This window comes from Ostrinia nubilalis, chromosome 12, assembly GCF_963855985.1.
Source record: "Ostrinia nubilalis chromosome 12, ilOstNubi1.1, whole genome shotgun sequence".
In the NCBI taxonomy this organism is placed as follows: domain Eukaryota; kingdom Metazoa; phylum Arthropoda; class Insecta; order Lepidoptera; family Crambidae; genus Ostrinia; species Ostrinia nubilalis.
In genome coordinates, this window is record NC_087099.1 from 7,789,525 (window position 1) to 7,810,649 (window position 21,125).

The 21,125-nt window shown below is 35.9% G+C and overlaps 1 protein-coding gene across 8 annotated transcripts in view; it reads right to left on the reverse strand.

Annotated features, from left to right (window-relative positions):
- Nucleotides 1-21,125, reverse strand: part of LOC135076878 (uncharacterized) — a 92,921-nt gene that overhangs the window by 67,525 nt on the left and 4,271 nt on the right. For 2 of the 8 annotated variants that reach the window (XM_063971361.1, XM_063971362.1), the window contains exon 1: nucleotides 18,346-18,811. In XM_063971361.1, the coding sequence (XP_063827431.1) occupies nucleotides 18,346-18,496 (151 nt within the window). In that variant the 5' untranslated portion in view covers nucleotides 18,497-18,811. Of the gene's footprint in view, nucleotides 1-14,931; nucleotides 15,191-15,715; nucleotides 15,782-18,345; nucleotides 18,813-19,992; nucleotides 20,058-20,492; nucleotides 20,709-21,125 lie in introns of those variants that run through there. The other 6 variants (XM_063971365.1, XM_063971364.1, XM_063971363.1 and 3 more) reach the window with 6 other exon arrangements.

Consider the following 21,125-nt stretch of genomic DNA (forward strand, 5'->3'; position numbering starts at 1 on the left):
GGAAAGTTATGATTGCTAAAACAAACAGCATATTTCTAAAAAATAATATCGCTAAGAGCCTTGACACAAATTAAATCAGAGTTGAATGCTTTCCTTTATAAAGGCTGTTTAAGGTCATTCAAATTGCAGCCACTTGATACTGCTTGAGTCCGCTTGACACGCTTACATTGTAGGTACAACAAGACAAGACAATGTTGCTTCCCGACAGCCGATCGTTTGTTGACTGACACCGACAAGTCGGTAATCAGAAGCAAGAGATGGGTTGGAATTTGATGCTGGAGTATGGAGAATATTGACAGGTATGTCATAACAATCAGGTAGGTAATACTTTAAATGAAAATCTAATACCTCTCATATAGCTGAAAAAGGTAGCATCCTTTTTGAGACTAATAAAAACATGTAATGTAACTTGTTTGGAAGAAGTTAGAATATTTGCTTAAACATTATCCGATGCTTTCAATTCTTGAAAGAAAGAAACATACCTACTAAAGTCATTTCTTATATGTAAATTACCGCCAGAACAAACTTATTAATAAGCATGTAAACGACTCTACATTACGCACCAAAACTTAAATACTAATGAAGCGATATCTATAAATTATACCAATAAAAACGCTATAGATTTGCGGCTCTCGAATCTTATCTAAAACCTCACACCCAATAAGAGCTGTCAAGCGTTTAACGCCACGTCTGGTTTCTATCGTCAGAGCATCGGAATCGCATTCTTTCGAAGTATTTTTAGATGCGTTTGTAAGTGCGATACGTACTTTACGTTCCCGCCGCAGCTCCTAAATCATTTTTTATGTCCCAATGGCCAATTTAGATAGGATATAAGCTTATGGACTACCATTACAGAGTGATTAGCTCATTATTTGCACATTTTACGAGATAATTGCCATCCACCGAGCTAATAACAAGGTTATTTACGCCGCATTGTATTCATGCTCTAGCAAACCTCACCTCTACTGTAGGTTTGACAGTACAATACCCGGTCTTTTCGAGCACGCAAACTTTTTATCAGTCATCCGAAATCACCAGGTGACTTTAACTTTCTTATAAGATTCCACGTGCCCCTTAAAATATTTTCGACGAAACTTGTCCTAAAACAATAGGTATGTGGATTAATTAAAAGCCTTGCTCCAGATTACACCACGACGACTTTTTCTGATATGATACGAGCCGGCTTGATCAGTTTGCACGTGACGTTATAGTTTTCTCTCGAGTTTTATGAGGTCTTATTTGGTTAACTTTGTAAACGATTGGTTAACACAATTAGGGCATATTTTTATAAGATTAAACGCCTAACATCCGTTTGACGATAAACGTTCCTATGCAGTGATTGGTATGTCTTTTTAGTGTTTTGTTAATTAATCGTTATTTATCGTGTGATAGACAAACAAGTAAACTTTTAATTAAAGAGCAAACCCTGTTGTTACGTAATTAAATTATCTATCTTTTAGACTACAAACATTCTAAAACCTCCGCCTAATGAAATGATGCGTACATTAAAATGGTAATGAAATACGCATAAAACTGCAACGACATCAAAGATGGACCACGGAAGAAGCGTCAACTGTATGAAAGTCCTGTAAATCAGCCGGCGGCTGAAAGTAATAAAACTGATAGGTTATTGCCATGTACGTCTAGCATGTCGCCTGCGAAACGTCCGAGTATCGAACGACTGTAAAATTGCAAGGAAAAGTTGGCTCGGCTCCAACCCCGCGCAGCCAACGAACGCCGCGATTTATTGTTTGCAGAGAGGAAACTCTTATTCCTTATTCATGGGGACACACTCACTGAAAGTGAGACTGCGATACATTCGCCTACGTGAATATTGTTTGTTGTGGAGCCATTTGGCATGGCCACTTCATTTACACCCATTTTTTGTCACATTTTCCCGTTGGAGTACACTTTCTCTACTGTAACTGTTGTGGCGCTTGGTTTTACCTTTTTACTATTCATGTACAGTGGACAGCAACTTATTTATTGCAAAATAGTGACTATCAGAACTACATAAGTCACAATATTTTGCTTGATGTGCTGTCGGCTGTACCACTCTGGCTCTACGCGTATCAGTATCGGGATAATTATGTTGTTTGTCGGTGCGTGATAGTTTTCTCGGTCGGCGAGTAATGTACGGAACGTTAATTTTTATGTGAACATAAAATAGGCAGGTACTAAACGTAGAAAAACAAAGAAAGCCTGTTTTAATAACTCAGGCATGCTGATATTTTATTAAGAAAGAAAGAAAGAAAGAAAGAAACATTTATTGCCATGGACATCACAGAAGACAAAAGATGTAAATAATAAAAAAAAAAAAGTAAATAAGACATAGGTGACATAAAATAAAACATACAATGATAGTGAAAGTAAAACTGAGCAGTGCCACCCTGTCGCACAGCGATGTCCATCGCAATGGGACCCCACTCAGCATATGCCATGGCCCCCGGTGAGGGAGGCCACGACGCTGGTTTTCAGTGTGCCCCATGCCGAGTACTTATTACTTGACAGGCGTACTGTACAGTACACGCCCTGAGTGGTATACTTTTTGTATGAACACTTTTTTCATCACCTAAACGGGCGCGTCATCAGTAAAAAATTCTAAAGCCATGGGGAGGTAATGACATTAATATAATTGTGGCACGCAACCCAAGTCTCCCTCGCTCGAATGGGATATTTCTATAACCTACATTCAATTTTCGACTCTACAGCATTATGTTAGGGACACTCGTGGATTTACATGTCGTGACACAGCCATGACGGCATCGCTGTCACATCAGCGAGGCTCTGCTCCTACTTACGGCCTGCTCGGAATGTGTAATCGGTTTATGTCAAGGAGTTTAATCTTCATTGAAAGCGAACCCTTCAATCGTAAGTTCAAGCTTTGTTCGAGTCGTACCTACTTTCGACCTATGAAAGTTTTATGAGTGTGAAATCTAACAGCATTATTTTCAACTTTATAGAGTCGTTTTAAAAAAGTTTTTACTACTTGCTTTGAATATTTTGGAAGCTTTTTCCATAAATAAGAATGGTCTAAACCGCTGCCACTATCCAGAACGTGAGTTACTTCAACAATCCACGTAACTTTTCAAACTGTTCATACCGAGTATCTACAGCTATACCGCACGCTACTTTGAAAACAAACTTTATCTTCATGAATGTAGAGTCCTATTTACCCAACGCTATAGATATAGTAAATGATCGATGCAGACAGCGAGGGTAAGAGGGGTCGCCCTGTGCCCTCCCCTAGCATAACCTTGAGGGTTCCTGGAAAAATCGGCTTCGTTCAAAACAATGACCTTATCCCGACTACATAATAATGAAAAGCTAGAGGTATATACGCCATACATAGGGTGTAAAGGGCAAGCTGGCAAGACCTAAGCTTGGTACTCAAATGTGTACCTAAATTACAGACAATTGCGTATCAATTTGTCACTGCGTATCAAGTACTGTAGTACCTACATTATGTAGTAGTAAGTAGCTAATGTGGTAACAGCTTATGTAGTAGCAGTATTTTGCAACACAAAAGTATAGTTGGATGTGCTGTCAAGTGTATCTAAGTAGGTATGTACAATATATTACCAATATTGTTCCTTCTATTGGTTTAACAATTACTTAAGTACACTTATTTACGGAGTTTAACCAACTAGATAAAAAATCTTAAATTTTACAAAATGGAAGTCTACAAGATTTTGCTAACCTTTATGTAATACTCTGAATACGTTTAATGGGCTCTGTCTGACCTTTACCTTCGTGTAATCGACCCTTGAAATCCCAGTCAGGAACTAGCCATGTAATATTGTTCTGCTTTTTCGGTCTAATTTCGGTAAATTGTGAACCTAGAACTGCCCTTGAACTAGCTGTAACATGCGAAAAGGTCAACCCAAATTTTCACACGCAAGTAATCCGATTACGAACCTTTCTTCGTGAAAAGAGGTTTTTTTTCATCATTTTCTAGAAGCTAGATAATCCTTTATTGAAATCTATCAAAATGATTGCTTCAATTCAGCAGTTGAACATACGTAACTTTATTATTAACTAGCTTTCCGCCCGCGGCTTCGCCCGCGTGGAATTTTGTCTGTCACAGAAAAACTTTATCGCGCGCGTCCCTGTTTCAAAAACCGGGATAAAAACTATCCTATGTTCTTTCCCGGGACTCAAACTATCTCTATGCCAAATTTCATCAAAATCGGTTGCGAGGTTTAAGCGGGAAAGCGTAACAGACAGACAGACAGACAGAGTTACTTTCGCATTTATAATATTAATATATTAATATACACTCGACATCAAATAAATCGCACCTCCCGCGACAAGCATTTTCAAACGTATGCATCCCCACTTCCCACCAATATTGGCACCATTTAAAAGCCTAGTTCTAACCTTCATTTCATTAAAGGAAAGGTTTTTACCCCAAAAATGTGTCTTTAGAAGGTTCCAGAGTCACTTCTTCAAAAAATAGGTAGTTACGCTAAAGCCAACTTTTATGGCTATAAAACTGTTAAGTTGGGATTAATCGCTATCAATCTGTTAAAGAGGACACGTGAGATCATTATTTCGTTTTATAACCATAAAAATTGGTCTAATTGATCCCATAGGTGGGCCCAAAGTGAGGTATTTTTTCAAGTCACATTTATGGTATATGTTAATCATTTATTAAGAAATTAAATGTGGTTTTCTTTAAGGATATTTATTGGGCTTTCAAATAACACCAATATTGTTGGGGCACCATGATTGTGTCAGAAGAAAATCGTTAAAGTTCGCGTCGCGGAAGGTGCGGTTTATTTGATGTTGAGTATAGTTGGGATTAGTTGGGATTCATCGGGGTAACTGTAATAACCATTTTCTTTTTATTTATTTGGTGCAAAAAATTGCGGTGTAATCCAATTGTTAATAGAAGGAAATCTTTCCCCAATAAAACTGCACTTAATACAGAAAAATCTCGTGTCAATGTCCCTTTATCCACGCGTTAAATGTAATAGAGGTTTAGCACGGGCATGGGGCAAGTCCCCCTGTCGTTAATCTCGCTGAGTTCCCTGGAGTTTCCATGAAAACACGCACAGATGATTCATCGGACGCACTATAAGTTCGAATGTCCGAAAACTTACAAGTTTACTAGTCTAGACATTAGACCACTTTTCCTCTAAAAATGGATAAAGTTAAACGTTTTCTAATATAGCTCGTAGACGTAGCAAATCACATGGCATGACTGTACATAGTTACTGTACTTAGTCCCCCATATAGATTTATTTTTGTTACCAAAATCTGAACAGAGCAGCGAAAGAAGGATTAAAACCTTCTCTCGACAAACACTATGCCACTTTATAAATAAAACTTTGCCTAACAAAGCTAACACACAAAGAAAATATACTCGTAAAACAAAAAGATTGAAAAATAACGTTGCCAGTGATTGGCAGTGTAATGAAGAAAAAATCCGAGCTAGATAAAGTAACATATAAAAGCGTTGGATGAAGTAAACCACAAACAAGCAAAGCGGAAGGCTCATTCATACTCTTCCGGCAGAAAAGGGTGACCTGTTTACAGCGTGTGGTGCGATCAATGAAACTGTGTACCTAAATAAAACCTATAGCGCTATAAGCGTTAATGATGCGTTTCCTATACCACTCTAGATATTCGATACTAGTCGAGTAACGGTTTGATACCGTTCTGGTTATTAGCTTCGGAAGCCCCATATATCTATTTCTGCATCGGAAAGCTGGCCAAGAGAAGTAAGTATACACATTTGTTTTATAATATCGAATACATACGAAGTCAATATATGTGAGTAAGTACATAATTAGGTATCTCGTTTTAAGTAGAGAAAGGTGTCAATTTTGCTTTCACTACTTTCTTGATAATGCAATGATAACAGATAAAATATTACACTTTTTCATTTTATTCAAAACTAAATAAAAAGTGTGTCACTATGGCAGGACTTCAAAATTAAATTGAAGGTTAAAATGCTCGTAAATCAAAGTGTAAATTATTCAACGTGAAACTTGCCTCTTCTTAAAGATGAGTAAACCCTATCACCCGAGAAACATAAAATGTGTTAATTCCCTTTGCGTTGCAAAATATGGTAAACGAACAAACTTAAGCAGTTTGCAACTCCACGAGATATGCTGACTTGGAGAGCTCTTAAGTGGAGTAAGTAAAGTGTAAGTTTGAACAAGTTGAGCGTAAGTGGCGATAAAAATGTGGTTAAGCTGAGTATTTACTCCGTTGGTGCAATTACTGTGTGTACAGCTCATTGCGGTTGCATGCAATTTGATTTTCCATTGCTAATTAAATATCTTTCATAATTGAATATCCAATACTAAACCAACACCATAATGTTTTATTTATTAGTCTTTAAATGCCACTAGTTATGGATGCCATTGGAGAATTAATAAAGATCGTAAAGTCTGTATCACAAATTGTGTAAGTGCTATAACAGTTTTCAGAAATTTTATTTCAATTTGAATTGCAGATAATGTAATAATTTCACAATTTGTTACCTTATTTAAAATCAGTAAGTATGGTCTTTTTTCTTATCAATATCATAATCATCGACAGCAAGTATGGCAACATTGCCGCAGATGCACTGGATATCAAATTTTTCACCTGTTCTTGCGGAGCACCTTGCTCTGCTCACAACACTCCTTTTTTGGAGTCAGACATTTTCCCCCTGCCTTATCTTGGACCAGTGACATTTGAGTCATTCTCATTTCAATTAGTTTTAAGAAATATGAGCCACACTATTTTCGTTATGTCCTCTAAAGTTTCGTCATAATGACATCAGTTTTAATTCGATTATGGACACTGTTTGAATAGGAATAGCTTTATTTCCAGACCAAATAGTAAGACCTTACCTTGCCGTACCTTTTATGTGTCCGGTTGGCTGATTGATAGAATAAAGTGCCTATTTATTACTTGTTTGTTTCTTTGACTGAAGCTACATTAATATTACTCATGATTACCTTCCTGATAGAATGGTATTGACATATCAATCAATACGATTTATTATTAGAACAATAGTAGACACGGTAATTCAATTATTAATATGATTAGGTAAAAAGAAATTAGGACTGATAGAATTGATGAGCGGTAATTTTTTTTTGACTGAATTGGGTCTTTTCATGACATTAATTAGGTATAAAAAAAATATCATTACAAATTGGGTGAGATTGGAATAAATTAATGAGTTTCAATTACTGGAAAAGTGAAAACTAAAAAATTGCTCGTAGATTTGGAGACTTTATTCACGACTTTTGTTGTTTCCGAACTGTGTCAAATATTTTTTAATTAAAAATAATTGTTTTTCGGAAACTACGAGTAATTGATTTTTATATCATCAAAACGTTAATGGACCATTTAGACTGTTTTGTGTTATTACAATTTTTATTAAATTGAAGTCATGCACAACGAGATCTCAGAATTTGTTCAATTAAGATATCTTTTGTTCAATCAATTTACTGAATATCTTTCGTCAGTCTACTTTCTTCGTGAAAAGTAAATTTACATGTGATGTGCAACGAATGGGTAATGTTATGGTCTGGATGACTAGACTTTCTTACAATTTGCGTGATTGTGAACATTTTCTCTTCGTTGGGTTAAAAGTAGGTAAAACATAATTTAAGACTTCGGCCAAATTTCGGTTGTACTAAATAATAACCCTCTTAATCGATAAACATATTATTATACACTTTTCCTACACAGATTCAAGTGTTTAATTAGTTACTTTTATTAAACGTTGATAATCGTCTTGTGAGGAATGCTATTCAATAATAACTTAATTGGATTTATTTAGAATTATTTTTATTATGTAAGATATTATTAATTTCAATATATCTTTGTCGACTTTTAATGAGTTTGATATTATATAATCACTTTAATTTCTTGTTATTATATTAAATTAATTTTGTAAACATTATTTACTGTGTCTTTAAATTAAGAAAATTAATGTAGGCTGTCATCAGCTAGTCTTGAAGTTCATAAATTGTTATTTACTTTTTCAATTATTGCATAATGGGCCAATCCAATAAAAGGATTAATTAGTCAGATAATAGTTAACCGTATGTATCTTAGCACTAACAAACACGCAACTCACGCAAGTAATCACACAATCAAACAAACCTAGCTTCTCAATTTTACGCATGACCTAAACACATGCCTATGAAACGTCCAGAAGCTCACTAAATTACATAGCGTCCCTTATACTTCAACATAGCGAAACTGCATTTTCGTAACTTGACAGGAGCGAAGAACAACGATATTTTCATAAAATGTCATAAAAGAAGTCAGATTCTTGTTTATTAATTAATCATCATACACATAATATACAGGGTGTTAGGTAAATGGGTATATGAGCCGACACTAGCCCATGTTAACATGGTCATATAAATGGTATGGTTAAGTCACAAAATTGATATCTTCATTTTAATTATTTTAATTTTCATACAAGTCGGATTTTATAAAATTTATTTTGTATGATAATTAAAAAAAAATAATTATGATATCAAATTTCTGACTTCACCATACCATTTATATGACCATGTTAACATGGGCTAGTGTCGGCTCATATACCCATTTACCTAACACCCTGTATAAACAAGAATCTGACTTCTTCTTTTATGACATTTTATGAAAATATGTATAATCGATTTTCGTCTCTCATGTAAAGTTACGAAAATGTGGTTTCGCGGTGTTGAAGTTTAAGGAAGTCTTCATGTAAGTTAATAATTGTCATGATATCAATATGATATGTATAATTTCACATTATTTATGCATCTAAAAAAGTAAAGTAGTAAAATATAAACAATAATTATATCGAGCAATAAATAAATCAAGGGCATAAAATTGATAGAAAGTGTCATAACAACAAGTTTTCTAACGAATGCAATTCCGCGAACATTGCAATATTTACTCTATCCCCTCTCAATAAGGTTCATTCGGAATGCGTGAGTTGATCGACCGTACCATGAGTATTGAACACTTTCGCTGGATCTTCAGAATGTGACACGCACACTAATGAGAGGAGCAGTCAGTCGTAAAATTGATGATGTGACACAAACTGCTGCCCAAGTCAACACTGACCACGTACAGGGAGCCAGTCATGAGTTATTTGTCATTGTTTCAGAAATGAAAACGGATGTACCTACCTAGACGCAGTGAGGTGGACATTTGGAATATGACTAGAGTTGACATGACAAAAATTCAACTATTTTTTACTGACCACACTGGTCTCTAAATTCAGTAAGGTTTTTTAGAAATCTATTCAGTTGGACAAATTGATTAATTTCCTTTTAAAATGAACAAAAGAAATAACAGTTGCACCTACACTTACTCGTACTATTTTCATCCATTTTAATTGTTAAAATAAGTTGATTTTATTCCGCATATACTATCTCTTCACATCTTTATTCATGTAGCGTACATTTTCATCGTAACTTTACTTGCACAGTGCACACTGGTCTTTGCCATTTTAGTCAGAGCCCAGTTTTGTGCAATCGCATGCCACGTAAAAATTAAAAGGCGTTCTTTCCAAATATATGTTTGTTTCTTTCTTCCATGGGGTGGCACCTGAGTAAACCTATGCCGCAGCGAGGGTGGCATCGATTGGAGACCCCTCAAGGCACAGTCGAGGGTAGCACTGCCAGAGACGTGTCTTATCTTCAAAATCTAATTGTAAACTCGTTAGCGAAATAGGTCTGCATTTTGTAGACGCTGAACTGACAAGACTGACAAATTAACAACATTGTTTGCAAATTATGTAGACACTGCGCCTGACAATTTCTCAACTTGAGACTGAAAATTGTCTACATGACAAAGATAATTTAGCTCAATAGCTAAATATCGTTCAATACTCATCTTTAAATTAGGTACAGTCTTTCTCAAAAATAATAGTGATTTTTTTCTACCAACCAATGAAAACTTATACGTCAAAAAACAAGCAAGAATAATTTAGAAGCTAGCCGATTCTAACTAAAGGAATATTAAGGCTTAGTTGCACCATCTTACTTTAACTTTGACAAACGTCAAAAATCTGTCAAACTCCATACAAAAAAAACACCGGTTATTGTTATAGTTACCGTTAAACTCAGCCTAAAACGACAGACATTAATAAAAATAAATGAAGTTCTAAAGACTAAATTGAGTCAGACATAAACGACAGTGCAACCGCGATACCTGCGGGTAATTTAGGCTTGAACGATTTGCATAAACCAATAATTTTAGGGGAATTATAAAACGAGCGACTAAAAAAAAACTTTGCGACTGATGATGGCCTACTGTTTTAATACCTTGAGCGGTATGAATTTGAGTAAGCGAAAAATTAACCAAACTAACGACGAATATTGATCAATAATATAATCCAGAACGAGCTTACAAAATGTGGGTTTTGATTATTACATTTCAGACATAAAAATACTATCCGGGCGACTAAATTACTAAGTGAGCGACTAGAAATACAGAGAGGGCAACTTTAATATGAAGATACATTAGATTTTTCTAATTGAGGTTTTACTGAACGAACTACAAAAAAGTTAATTCTAAGCAAAGTTTTGTGAGCTGCTTTATTAATTATTATTGGTTACTGATATTATATTTGAGGTCTCATGTTTTTTTATTTTGATACGCTTTATTAATGAAAACTGCAGATTGTTACAGCGCGCGAATTCGAATGGGGGCGGGGCGACTGTCCCGAATTTTTAACAAAATATGTATGCAAACACGTTTTGGGTCTAGCAATTCGGCTCAAACTAACAACACCGCCACTGGAAGCAAAACTGATACCTATTGGACAAAAAAGAAAACGAGGCCGGCCCGCTAAGTCCAAGCCAGCACTTATCATACAGTGACGATGAGTAGGTAGAGCTCCTCAATCCTCATAGGTACCAATCAATGAATCTTATTAATAAGATTACTTTTTTTTTGGTTGACAGAAGCGACTTATTTTATTTTGTTTTTTTTTTTGTTGATTCGATTTAAGAAAATACAAATTTATTTCATTTTTCGTAATAGGTATGTACATTGTTTCATTTGATTACCTACCCTTAAATTTTAATGAATTATTTTTTTCGCTACTATAGCCTGGTCCGTGAGCACGTAGAATTTTGTCCAATGACCCCTAGCTACCCATCCTTATCGCTCGCGCGTAATTATATTGCTGTCGCGCTCGCACACTCACTGCGGGCGCCCATCGCACAGTCGTGACAGCAATATAATTACGCGCGAGCGATAAGGATGGGTAGCTTGGGGTCATTGGACAAAATTCTACGTGCTCACGGACCAGGCTTTAGAATAGTGTTCCGTCAAATATTTATTTCATAAGATCATTTTTTATTTAAATGTGGGCTCATAATACGCTGCTCAGAATAGTATTTTTCAAAGTAGTTTTTGCATTCGAAACACTTCGTTAAAGTTAAAAATACCGCTCAGTATAAAAAAAGCATTTGCCAAATATTGAAAAAAATGCAGGACCTAACGTTGACACTCAATCAAATATTAGGTCGCTCAAATATTATGAAGCTTCTCATTTTGTATTTTAAGGAACTCAATTTTTTTTGTAAGTTGCTGTTCTTTTGATTTTTCGTCACTCGCACTCAGTCGCTCACTTAGTAATTCTTTAGCCCACATTAATTATTTTTGACACTTACAACATAAATTTACAGTCACTCGTTTAAATACTACCCATAATTTTATAGCCGCTGCGCATATCGATATAACTAATGTTATAATGAACAGTCATAGCTGTCCACCGGCATTATGTTCAGGAAGCTTGTAAATAATTGACTCACGTTATTCCATATCGTTTGATTACCGATGTGTCTGCATGCCTACGGAAATCATACAAATGTCGAGACTATGGCGACTGATTTAAATGTCTGGCGTCAAGCTTAGGGCTGTCCCATTACAATTTACATGGCCATGATTTGGTTTAGGTGCCATATGTTTTATTGCTAATCGCTTATTCATGGCTAAACCCCATTTAACAAGCCTGAGAAGCATTTTTATAGCAATCAACACGACGACTGTATAACACAAAGCGAGTCAAGTACGATAAGTTTACATAACAATGGGTCTCCATAAAGTTTAAAAAACAAAATTGCTGTTACGTGAACAATGGAGGCTGTTGAATAAACTATTAAGGCCTTCCTATCAATGTGCTCGGTTAAACTGGCTTCCGATGATGCCTATTGTAAAATGGTTCTCATTCAAGTACGAATGTCAGATTATGGACTCTTGTCGGTAATGAACGGATTTACATGTTCTTTACAAGAAAAAACGATAAATTTAATGAGTCGTTACGCTGCTAATACTCAAACAATCGCCTGAAGAATAGGTTTAATTTTAGCTTAAAGCAGACAAAGATTTTCAAATGCTTTATCTCGCTTAGTTATGCATGTTATGCCGTCTGAGATTGCATTAGGCGATTCGAAATAGAGGAAATGTGAATCATAAATTATTGCTGTAAAGATAAAATTAGTAGATAACGAGTAATGAATACGAGAGGAATTCAAAGTCTTGTCTTTATCGCCATAACAATCCCATGCTTAACCCGGTTGGGGACGTTCCTACGAGTATTTGATTCTTAGACAATAAGAGTCACCGAGATTGCTTTCTGGTCAACAGGAATCGTAAAATTAGTAACAGTAAATTGTCGTATATTACTATAACTATAGAGTGCCACTCAGTCGTTCAGCGAGCTATATGGAACGTGCTACGCTCGCAGTTTCTTTGAGGGATAAAATTCAAAGTCATCTGCATAGCACACCGGATTAGCAAGTTGAAGTGGAAGTGGTCTGTCATATCTGTTAAATTAAAGAACCGATATCCGCTGGAGTAAACGGCAGACATTGGCTCGTAGTTAGTGTCAGGCGTTCTCTAACTAGGTGGATTCTTTGACGATAAGATACGATAGTGCTCACCCAGCCAGGACGAGGCCTGCTCCGGTCAAACCGGCATACCAGGAGGCACGATTTTAAGGAAAGACACGCTCTGGGATGGGAGAGGACGGCCGACTAGCCGCTGCGTCTTTAAACCGCAACCGGTCGACCACAACCAAGTAGATATGCATCCTGAGCCTGGTCTAGGAAAATAGGTAAAGACGGGTTATCGTTGATAGGACTGAGCGTTGATGCGATGAGATGGGCGGTTCTGGCCTTTGATGAGATGGTTTTGGTGGTGGATTCTTTGACTTGCAAAAAGTCTCTGACAGAAAGGAGATGCGACGAACCAAAGAGTAAAGACAGCGTAAATTAGGGCGCTTTGAGGAGGTATCTAGCATTGGAATGCTTTACACTAATGATAATGATGAGAGTGCCAGGAGTGCTCAGATACGGAGCGCTGACCTTGAGGGACTTAGATATACCAGAAAAGAAAACCATTTTCTAGATTGATGTTGTAGAAGATGGACATGTTTCGGGCATATACGGCCAAAAATATCGATTTGCTGGTCAAAATCAATAAATAACAAAGGAAATACAATTTAGGATATAGAAGAGGCAAATATTTATGCCTCGGCCCATATGGACGGCCATATGGAGGATAACTCGCCTTTTATTGTATTTATGAGTGATGAAACCGCGCCCGGCCTCAGCCTCGATTGCACCAATGAGAACCCGCCGGGACAAGTCATCGCAATTTAAATCATTAGAGAACGGCCCTAAGCCCGATTTCACACTCACGCCCGTATTCACAAACGATGCTTGCTTAAGTGAAGCAGCAAATCGAACGCACAGCGTTGAATAGAGCTCTGTGATTGGTTCGTGTATTTGAGAACGGGCGCACTGTGAGATGTGTAATGTTTGTGAATACGGCCGTTACTGTCGATTCAAAGCCTAAAATTTTGAATTTCGAATTCATTTAAATAAAAGATCGTCAATTTAAAAACAAAGTAAGCCCTGCGCCCTGTTTCAAACTCGCTGTTAATTCAAAGCCAAAATTTTTGAATTTCGAATTTTGACTGAAAAACTTACAGATCGTCATTTTTTTAAGACATAAAAATAAAAGACTAATGAAAAAACTTAAGTGTGGCCCTTTTATGCATTCTGTGCTCTTTATGCCTGGTTGGTAAACCCTGGTAAATTATACTGTTTTAAATTAAAAAGTGCCGCAACAAACTGTATGATGGGATGGGGATGGGAGTAATGGGACATAAAACTTCCATCAGTCAAGGTTGCAAACTGTAATGCATTTTCCTCATAATTATTTGTGCAAATTGGAGGAAAATTGCTGTTTATTATAAATTCACGCCAGTCAGTCAAATCAATTAGTTTCTAAAGTTGGCATTAACTACTGATTCAAAACTTAATATTTATCTTTATTATAATAGGTATGTACCAAAGAGTAAATGAGTAAACGCTTGTTAGATCTGCTGGTATTAATTGATGCGCATACATAACATACGAGTATGTAACAATTAAATATGACAAAATAAAACAACATCAATATCATAAAATTCATAAAATTCATTTATTTTTTGCAAATAGGCTTTGCAAAGTTTTTCAAAATAAATAAAGGCATTATTGATGCCTCTAAAAGAGTTTTTCTATTTCTTTAATAATTAATCTATTAGGTAAGTTAGTTGAGTAGTGAGAAATAAGAAAAAATAACAGTGAAACTAATCTTCAAACATATTGATAGTGTGAATACACCTTTGTGCAATTCGCTAATAATGACAGCTTTATAAATAAGTAGGAGTCTCATGACGCGTGCAGCTAAAATTTTACACCTTATGCATAATAAATAATATTCACAAACAGCTAAAGCTTATGTGGGTATTTCTAAAAAAAAATATGTGTTAAATTATTTCGTCAACGTCATGGTTGATTTGTTATTTAAGTTGTACAGCTAAATAATTAAATAATAATATGAAATTCATATGCACGAGTAAAATATCCAGTGAACCAATTAAATGCTAATGCAGAGGAAAGGAGATATTAAATTAATTACCATTCGGGCGAAATTCGTTGAAGGCTTTGATCCGCATTTTCTTTTCTCAATGTATCCTTTTTGAGTGTTCGATATAAAGGGTCCACTATCACTTATCGGGCACCTTCATCACTTTGCACTTCGACACATTGAGGGTAAACACCTCACATTTTGCGTCTCCAAATTTTGTACAAGTCAGAAAGGATACAAGTTACTAGGAAAATTATTAACAACCACTTTTCACATTGTTTTTGCACGTGACAAAACACAAGTAAAGACACTGCAACATGAAAAATACAGGATTACGTTAGCAACTATTAATTTGTTGACGGGGGTCCGCCGCGTATCGCTTGATTTGACAGCTGCGAGCGCGCTATCCCGAATTCCCGATACAAATATTATACGGGCCGCGTGAATGATCACTCGCGTGCGATAGAGACGCCCAACCGAGTGAATACAGCTGCGAGGAGGGGAACACGTCGGGAACGAAACGGGACGCATATAGAACGGGATTAATTGAAGTATACGCCGACTAGCACGCATCAAATCTTTGATCCTTGATTAAAAACGGGATCGCAACACAAAACGCTGTTGCAAAACGTAATGCTTTCCGCATTCGTAATGTTAATGGTATATCGCTGGAATAGGAGCGATTTAGATCTTTTTTTTTGTTAAAACATTGGAAAGTTCGCGGTTTAATCAATAAATATAGTTTTCGATAAATCAAGCGATACGCAGCACTTTTTGTCGTAGCACACGCAAATTGCATTAGAAAATTGTAAAAGTAGAAAATAATAAAACTGACGTTGTTAATCGGATCACGACTACAGCACCGCCGTATAAACCGTCAAACGCGCAGGCGCAGCGCGCGTTACTGACGTACGCATGCGCTCCAACTTCATTCTAGTCCGACGTCACTATTCTCTGCAAATCGGGGGGAGGGTAAAGAAGAATATAAACAAAACTAATAAATTCCACACTTTCTATCAAAATAAGGAATCTTGAACGAATAAATGGAACGATTGTTTTGTAAATCCTTCGACAAGGATGAAATGTTACCTAGACCTCGCAAAAGTATTTCCTAGTGATAAGATAGTGATGTTTCATGATATGAGAATTAATTAGTTATGCATTTTAATACGTGCAGTTGTTAAATAATAATGCTTTTATAACTTTGGATAATGTAGGTTTGCCTCAGTTATTCCAATCAATTACAAAATAATTAGTCCAAATATTTATTCTCGTTGATCATTTATTGATAAAATCTCCTTCGGGACTATAAACTAGTTCAAATAGACTCCTGTTTTTTTAATGGTAGATAAGTAGATCTCGAGATGTTCTGCACTATTAATTTCGGAAAGAAATAAAACAATAATGGAGTATTGTAGCAAAAAATATTTTAATAGTAAAAAAAATTACCGAAAATGAAGTACAAAATTGAACAACGGGGTTATCCGGTCAAGGTCTATAATTAATCTGCATCAATTCTAATAAAAGACTCGATGATGATTCGTCTACGCATTGAAATCGAATGGTTCAAAAATGCCTAGTCTCAGTTATGTTTGCTGAATCGATTACCAATGGGGTATACCATTGACGTGTTCTTGACTGAAGACCGTGACTTGGCAAAGGCGGAGCACCCTCGAGCGAGGCGGAAAGGCAAAATACAATACAAAGTTGCTTGTAGCTCGCCTTGTAGACATTCGGCTTTTAGTATCAATGTCAAGCAGTAAGGGGAAAGAAAAAAAGAGAAATAAAAAACCCATGACCTATGCGCTGTTATATTTTTTTTTCAAACTTACGTAGGTATTTGAACAGTTTAATACCTAATTCATATACAAGTATAGTTCGTACTTTCGTACGTTATACCTACATAATAAATTATTTTTTTATGGTTTTTGAGAGTAAAGAGAAAGAACTTTTTGATTTCATAATTGTTTTTCTCTAGTGGAAGTTCTTTATTCTTTCGAATACAAATTCCTAAACATCTCTTCCAATTTACCAAAATCAAATTCATCTGATACCAAATAAAATAAGTAATAACATAGATTTTGGCTGAAAAACATTTCTTTGGCTAATAAACTTTAGCTATGAAAGATGGTCGAGACCTAAATTCTAAATGGCCAAGCATGTGAAGCCGACAGCTAAAAATGTAACGGTATGTTTGCCAAATCAGTCATATTATGTTTGCGGCAAGTGAATGACCTCAAAATACAGATGTGAACGCGAGTTCATGGTTTTTGGAGCCTTTCATTTTATCCGCAATGACCTATAATTTTCATCTATCTTCAGGAATATTTAGGGAGAATTAAGAAACTGTATTCGAGAAAGACATAGATTAAAGCAACTGACAGTGCTGCACATTTGATTTATTTCATGCAATACATACTCGTAGTTTACCATTTACTCGTATGTATAAATAACTAGCTTTCCGCCCGCGGCTTCGCCTGCGTGGTTTGTTATTCTAAGTCTGATTCTTTTTTGTTATACCACGTTTTATAGTGACTGACGTTTCATGTCAAGTCACACGGGAATGCTGTCGAACGGGATAAAAAGTATCCTATGTCCTTCTCCTGGCTCTAAACTACCTCCCTGACTGAATTTTCAGCTAAATCGGTTCAGCCGTTCTTGAGTTATAAGTGGAGTAACTAACACGACTTTCTTTTATATATATAGATTCATAAATTAGTAGTAGGTATGTGCAGATGGTCATTCTATAAGTAGGTAGGTACTTATGAACCTTTTTCCTCGAGGGAGCATTATTTTGATCTATTACTGAAAAAAATAAAAAATTCAGACGTTCCGATTAGACAATATAGGGGGCTGCAGGTCTTTGAGGATACCACCTCAAAGACCAACTTAGCAAACTCTTGTGGCAGAGTAATCCGAAATAAAAATACCACTAACGCCCTCTGTGATAATGCAACTGTTACTTAAACATTCAATGATCATCGTTCGCAATCATTAAAGAACGACTCGATCGTAATACGGTTAGTGGCAAACATCACAGATGTCGCTAGAAGAGGCGCACTTGTTTTGAAACTTGATACCTGTCTGGTGGGACAACAATTACATCACCACGACATTCTTGACCTTGGTAATGAATAAGACAATGAGGTACATGTAGTTTTTAATATTATTAATAATACTTATCAACTGTTAGTGACGCAGCATCAAAAATATTGCCAACTTTAATTTATAATTCATTTCTTAGTAATTTCTGATAGATGCCATAGAAAAATTTGTTAATGAGACTATACGGAAAAAGTCTTTTGAACATTGCTTATCAAAATCACCTAATATAGGCCGCGTATTGCTCAGCTTACTCAGCCAAATTGTTAATCAAGTGATAAGATTGCAATATCATTTCAAGACAAAGGATAAAGATAATCACATCGTTGTTACTGATCTTAACATGTCGAAACTTAAGCCTACCTTTACGTTTTCTTTTCCTTCGTTTTCTTCTTCGTCTTTGAATATTGTATCTAGGTCCTGCATCATCAGTCTTCTCCGGTTCATTGTCAAAGTAGGCATTCGTAACAATTTCTATAACTTTGGCAATAACACATAGAACTAAACCTATCATTTTGAAAACACTAACTTTATCAAGTTTATTATCACACTAATCCACTGTAATATTATGAGTAATCAATGCATCTACGGTCTTTTCTTTCGCCTCTTTGTGTTATGTTTGCACACCTTCTTATTAATCACTTGTCTATTGTTTTTAGGTTTTATCACTTCTGGAAATATTTGCGTAACTACACATAAATTCCACATTACTTTCAGCGTGTGTTGAATGTTCACTGTTGTTGACTATAATAGACGTAAAGTCTTGATAGTGCGGTGCCTTTATCGGCGGGTTATCATCGCAAGTCAGAGTAAAGAACTTGTAGACTCAAAGGAGGCGGTCTTAAGACTGCACGACCAGCTGACACTCCGGGAGCCTTGACGTGATTTCTAAATATGGATGTAAATATACACCACGTGTAGTCAATAAGTCTAGCCTCACACATTTAAGTTTTCTATTACAATAATGAACGTCGAACGACTCTCGTCGAGTACGAACTGTCTTGTACTGAATTTTAAAATACATTGTCAAGTACAAACAATTGTAATTCAGATTTGATTAGATATATCTGGGAAAACGGGAACATCCAATATGTTTAAACGAATCGTCGATTTTCTAGCTCGTTTTCAAGTTACTAGGTACAGACGATGTAATAATACGTAACGGGGACTAGACATAACTTTACCGTACAAATAATGTAACTTTTTCTTATACTTATGACTAACTGACTCTGTTAAATGGCAGAGTAAATTCTAAATTGCAAAGCAGCAAGTACAAATTAATGAGCTTTAAGTTTATAGGCTGTCGTGCTATATGTAATTAACTTATCAGAAACCATTTAGTGTACTAGTTATTCAGTCTAAATACATTGAGCAAAAAAATTTATATTAATTAATTCGATGGGTGCCTGGAATAAAGCCGCAATAGCCATAGCAGCAGTTTTCCGATTAAGTGATTTTAGTAAACTGCGGGTCCCTATACTATACACCTTTTGAATTTTTTTCAGAATTTTATCTTTGAAATTGCCTGATTTACCAAAAGCACAATGGATATTGAATCGTTATTCCCATTCATCATTTAAAATTTGTTGACCGAAATAATCGTGCCATAAACATTGTTAAAACTTTTATTTAAATCTTCTACAAGCAAACGGCTATTACTGTATCCTTCAGATCAGCGCCTGAGGCTGCAATACACTATTGCTGTTTGATTAATTGCACACTTTTTACCGGAATATAACCACAATGGACTCTTACGGAACCGACTTTCAATGTATGAAGCGGCAATATGTATTTCTACCTTTTTTAAAGTATATTCTAAGCACTATAACCTTAAGCACATTAAATGTTACTCCAGAAAAAATAACGCATCGTTTGATATACAAACCGTTTTGATACGCCTCGTAGTTAAGAATTATTCAAAATTGTCACTAAATCTCTTCTCCTGTAAAATTGTGTTTTGTCGATTGTGGCTTTATTGTATTCCCGGCACCCATCGAATTGTTAACTCACCCAACATCCTATTGACTTCTCCTTTTTCAGTCATGGTCGTCGTCGATATCTTTCATGGTTTCCCACTGAAAATAAAAAAAGATATCGTTGAATGTTTGTTTAAAGACGAACGAGGATTTTCATGACAATAAATTATCTCAGTTACCAAATCTACGGCAACAAATGGTAAATCTACAAAATTTCAAAATCTGTGTCCCTACGAGCCTTTAACTCGAGTTAGGGCGGATTTACTTGTACCTAATTTGAAAAAGGAACGCGAATTAAAGTACCGAGTTAAATACTCTACATTTGAAGTTGATGCTTATTAATTTGGGATTTTACAACATGAAAATAAATAAAAACTAGTATTACTAACTAATCTATCGGTTTACATAAACACACATTAGCTCGACCTCATAAGTAAAGATTCCCATCAGAATTATGCAACAAATCGCGACAAATTGGTATCAATAACTAATGAGTAGGTATTTCTGAACATTCTAATTAATGATTTTCCATACCTTTGTATCCCTGGTTCTTTCGCCACACCACGGTAACAAGCACAACAAATATATCACTAGGCACTGAACTAAACGACAGAAACAACAATTTGACTTTGATATGAAATTGAAACGTATTATTCACATGATTTTCACACAGGAAAGGGAAATTACGCGGAAATTAACGGAAAATATTGTAAAGATTTTTCCGACTGTAGTGGAGGCATCTCGCCAAGGGTTGGAAGGCGGACTCACGGAAATGCCCGAACCTACCCGACGAAAGCCGAATGCAAATTTCGGGCAGGGCCGGGCTCGGTGCAGTGACCTCTTTTTAAAGTACGATACTTGAGACCAGCGCAAAAAATATTTTAAATCGAATTACTTCGTATGTCTTTTAGCACCTACTCATCAACTTCATAAGACCGATGAAAATGTTGTACTGTCATATAAACGTCTTCCCTAATTTTGATTTGTCTTTTTCGCATTTCGTTTCAATTTTCATTTACTTTTCTTTTCCGATTTTCAAACACATTCCTGCACTATAACCGTTCTGTGAGCAAATATTTGAATTAACTTAACGAATCAAGTCCGGGATTAGAGATTAGAGAATTATTGAGGTCAGTTCAACCCTGTAAAAACAACCACCCTGCAGTG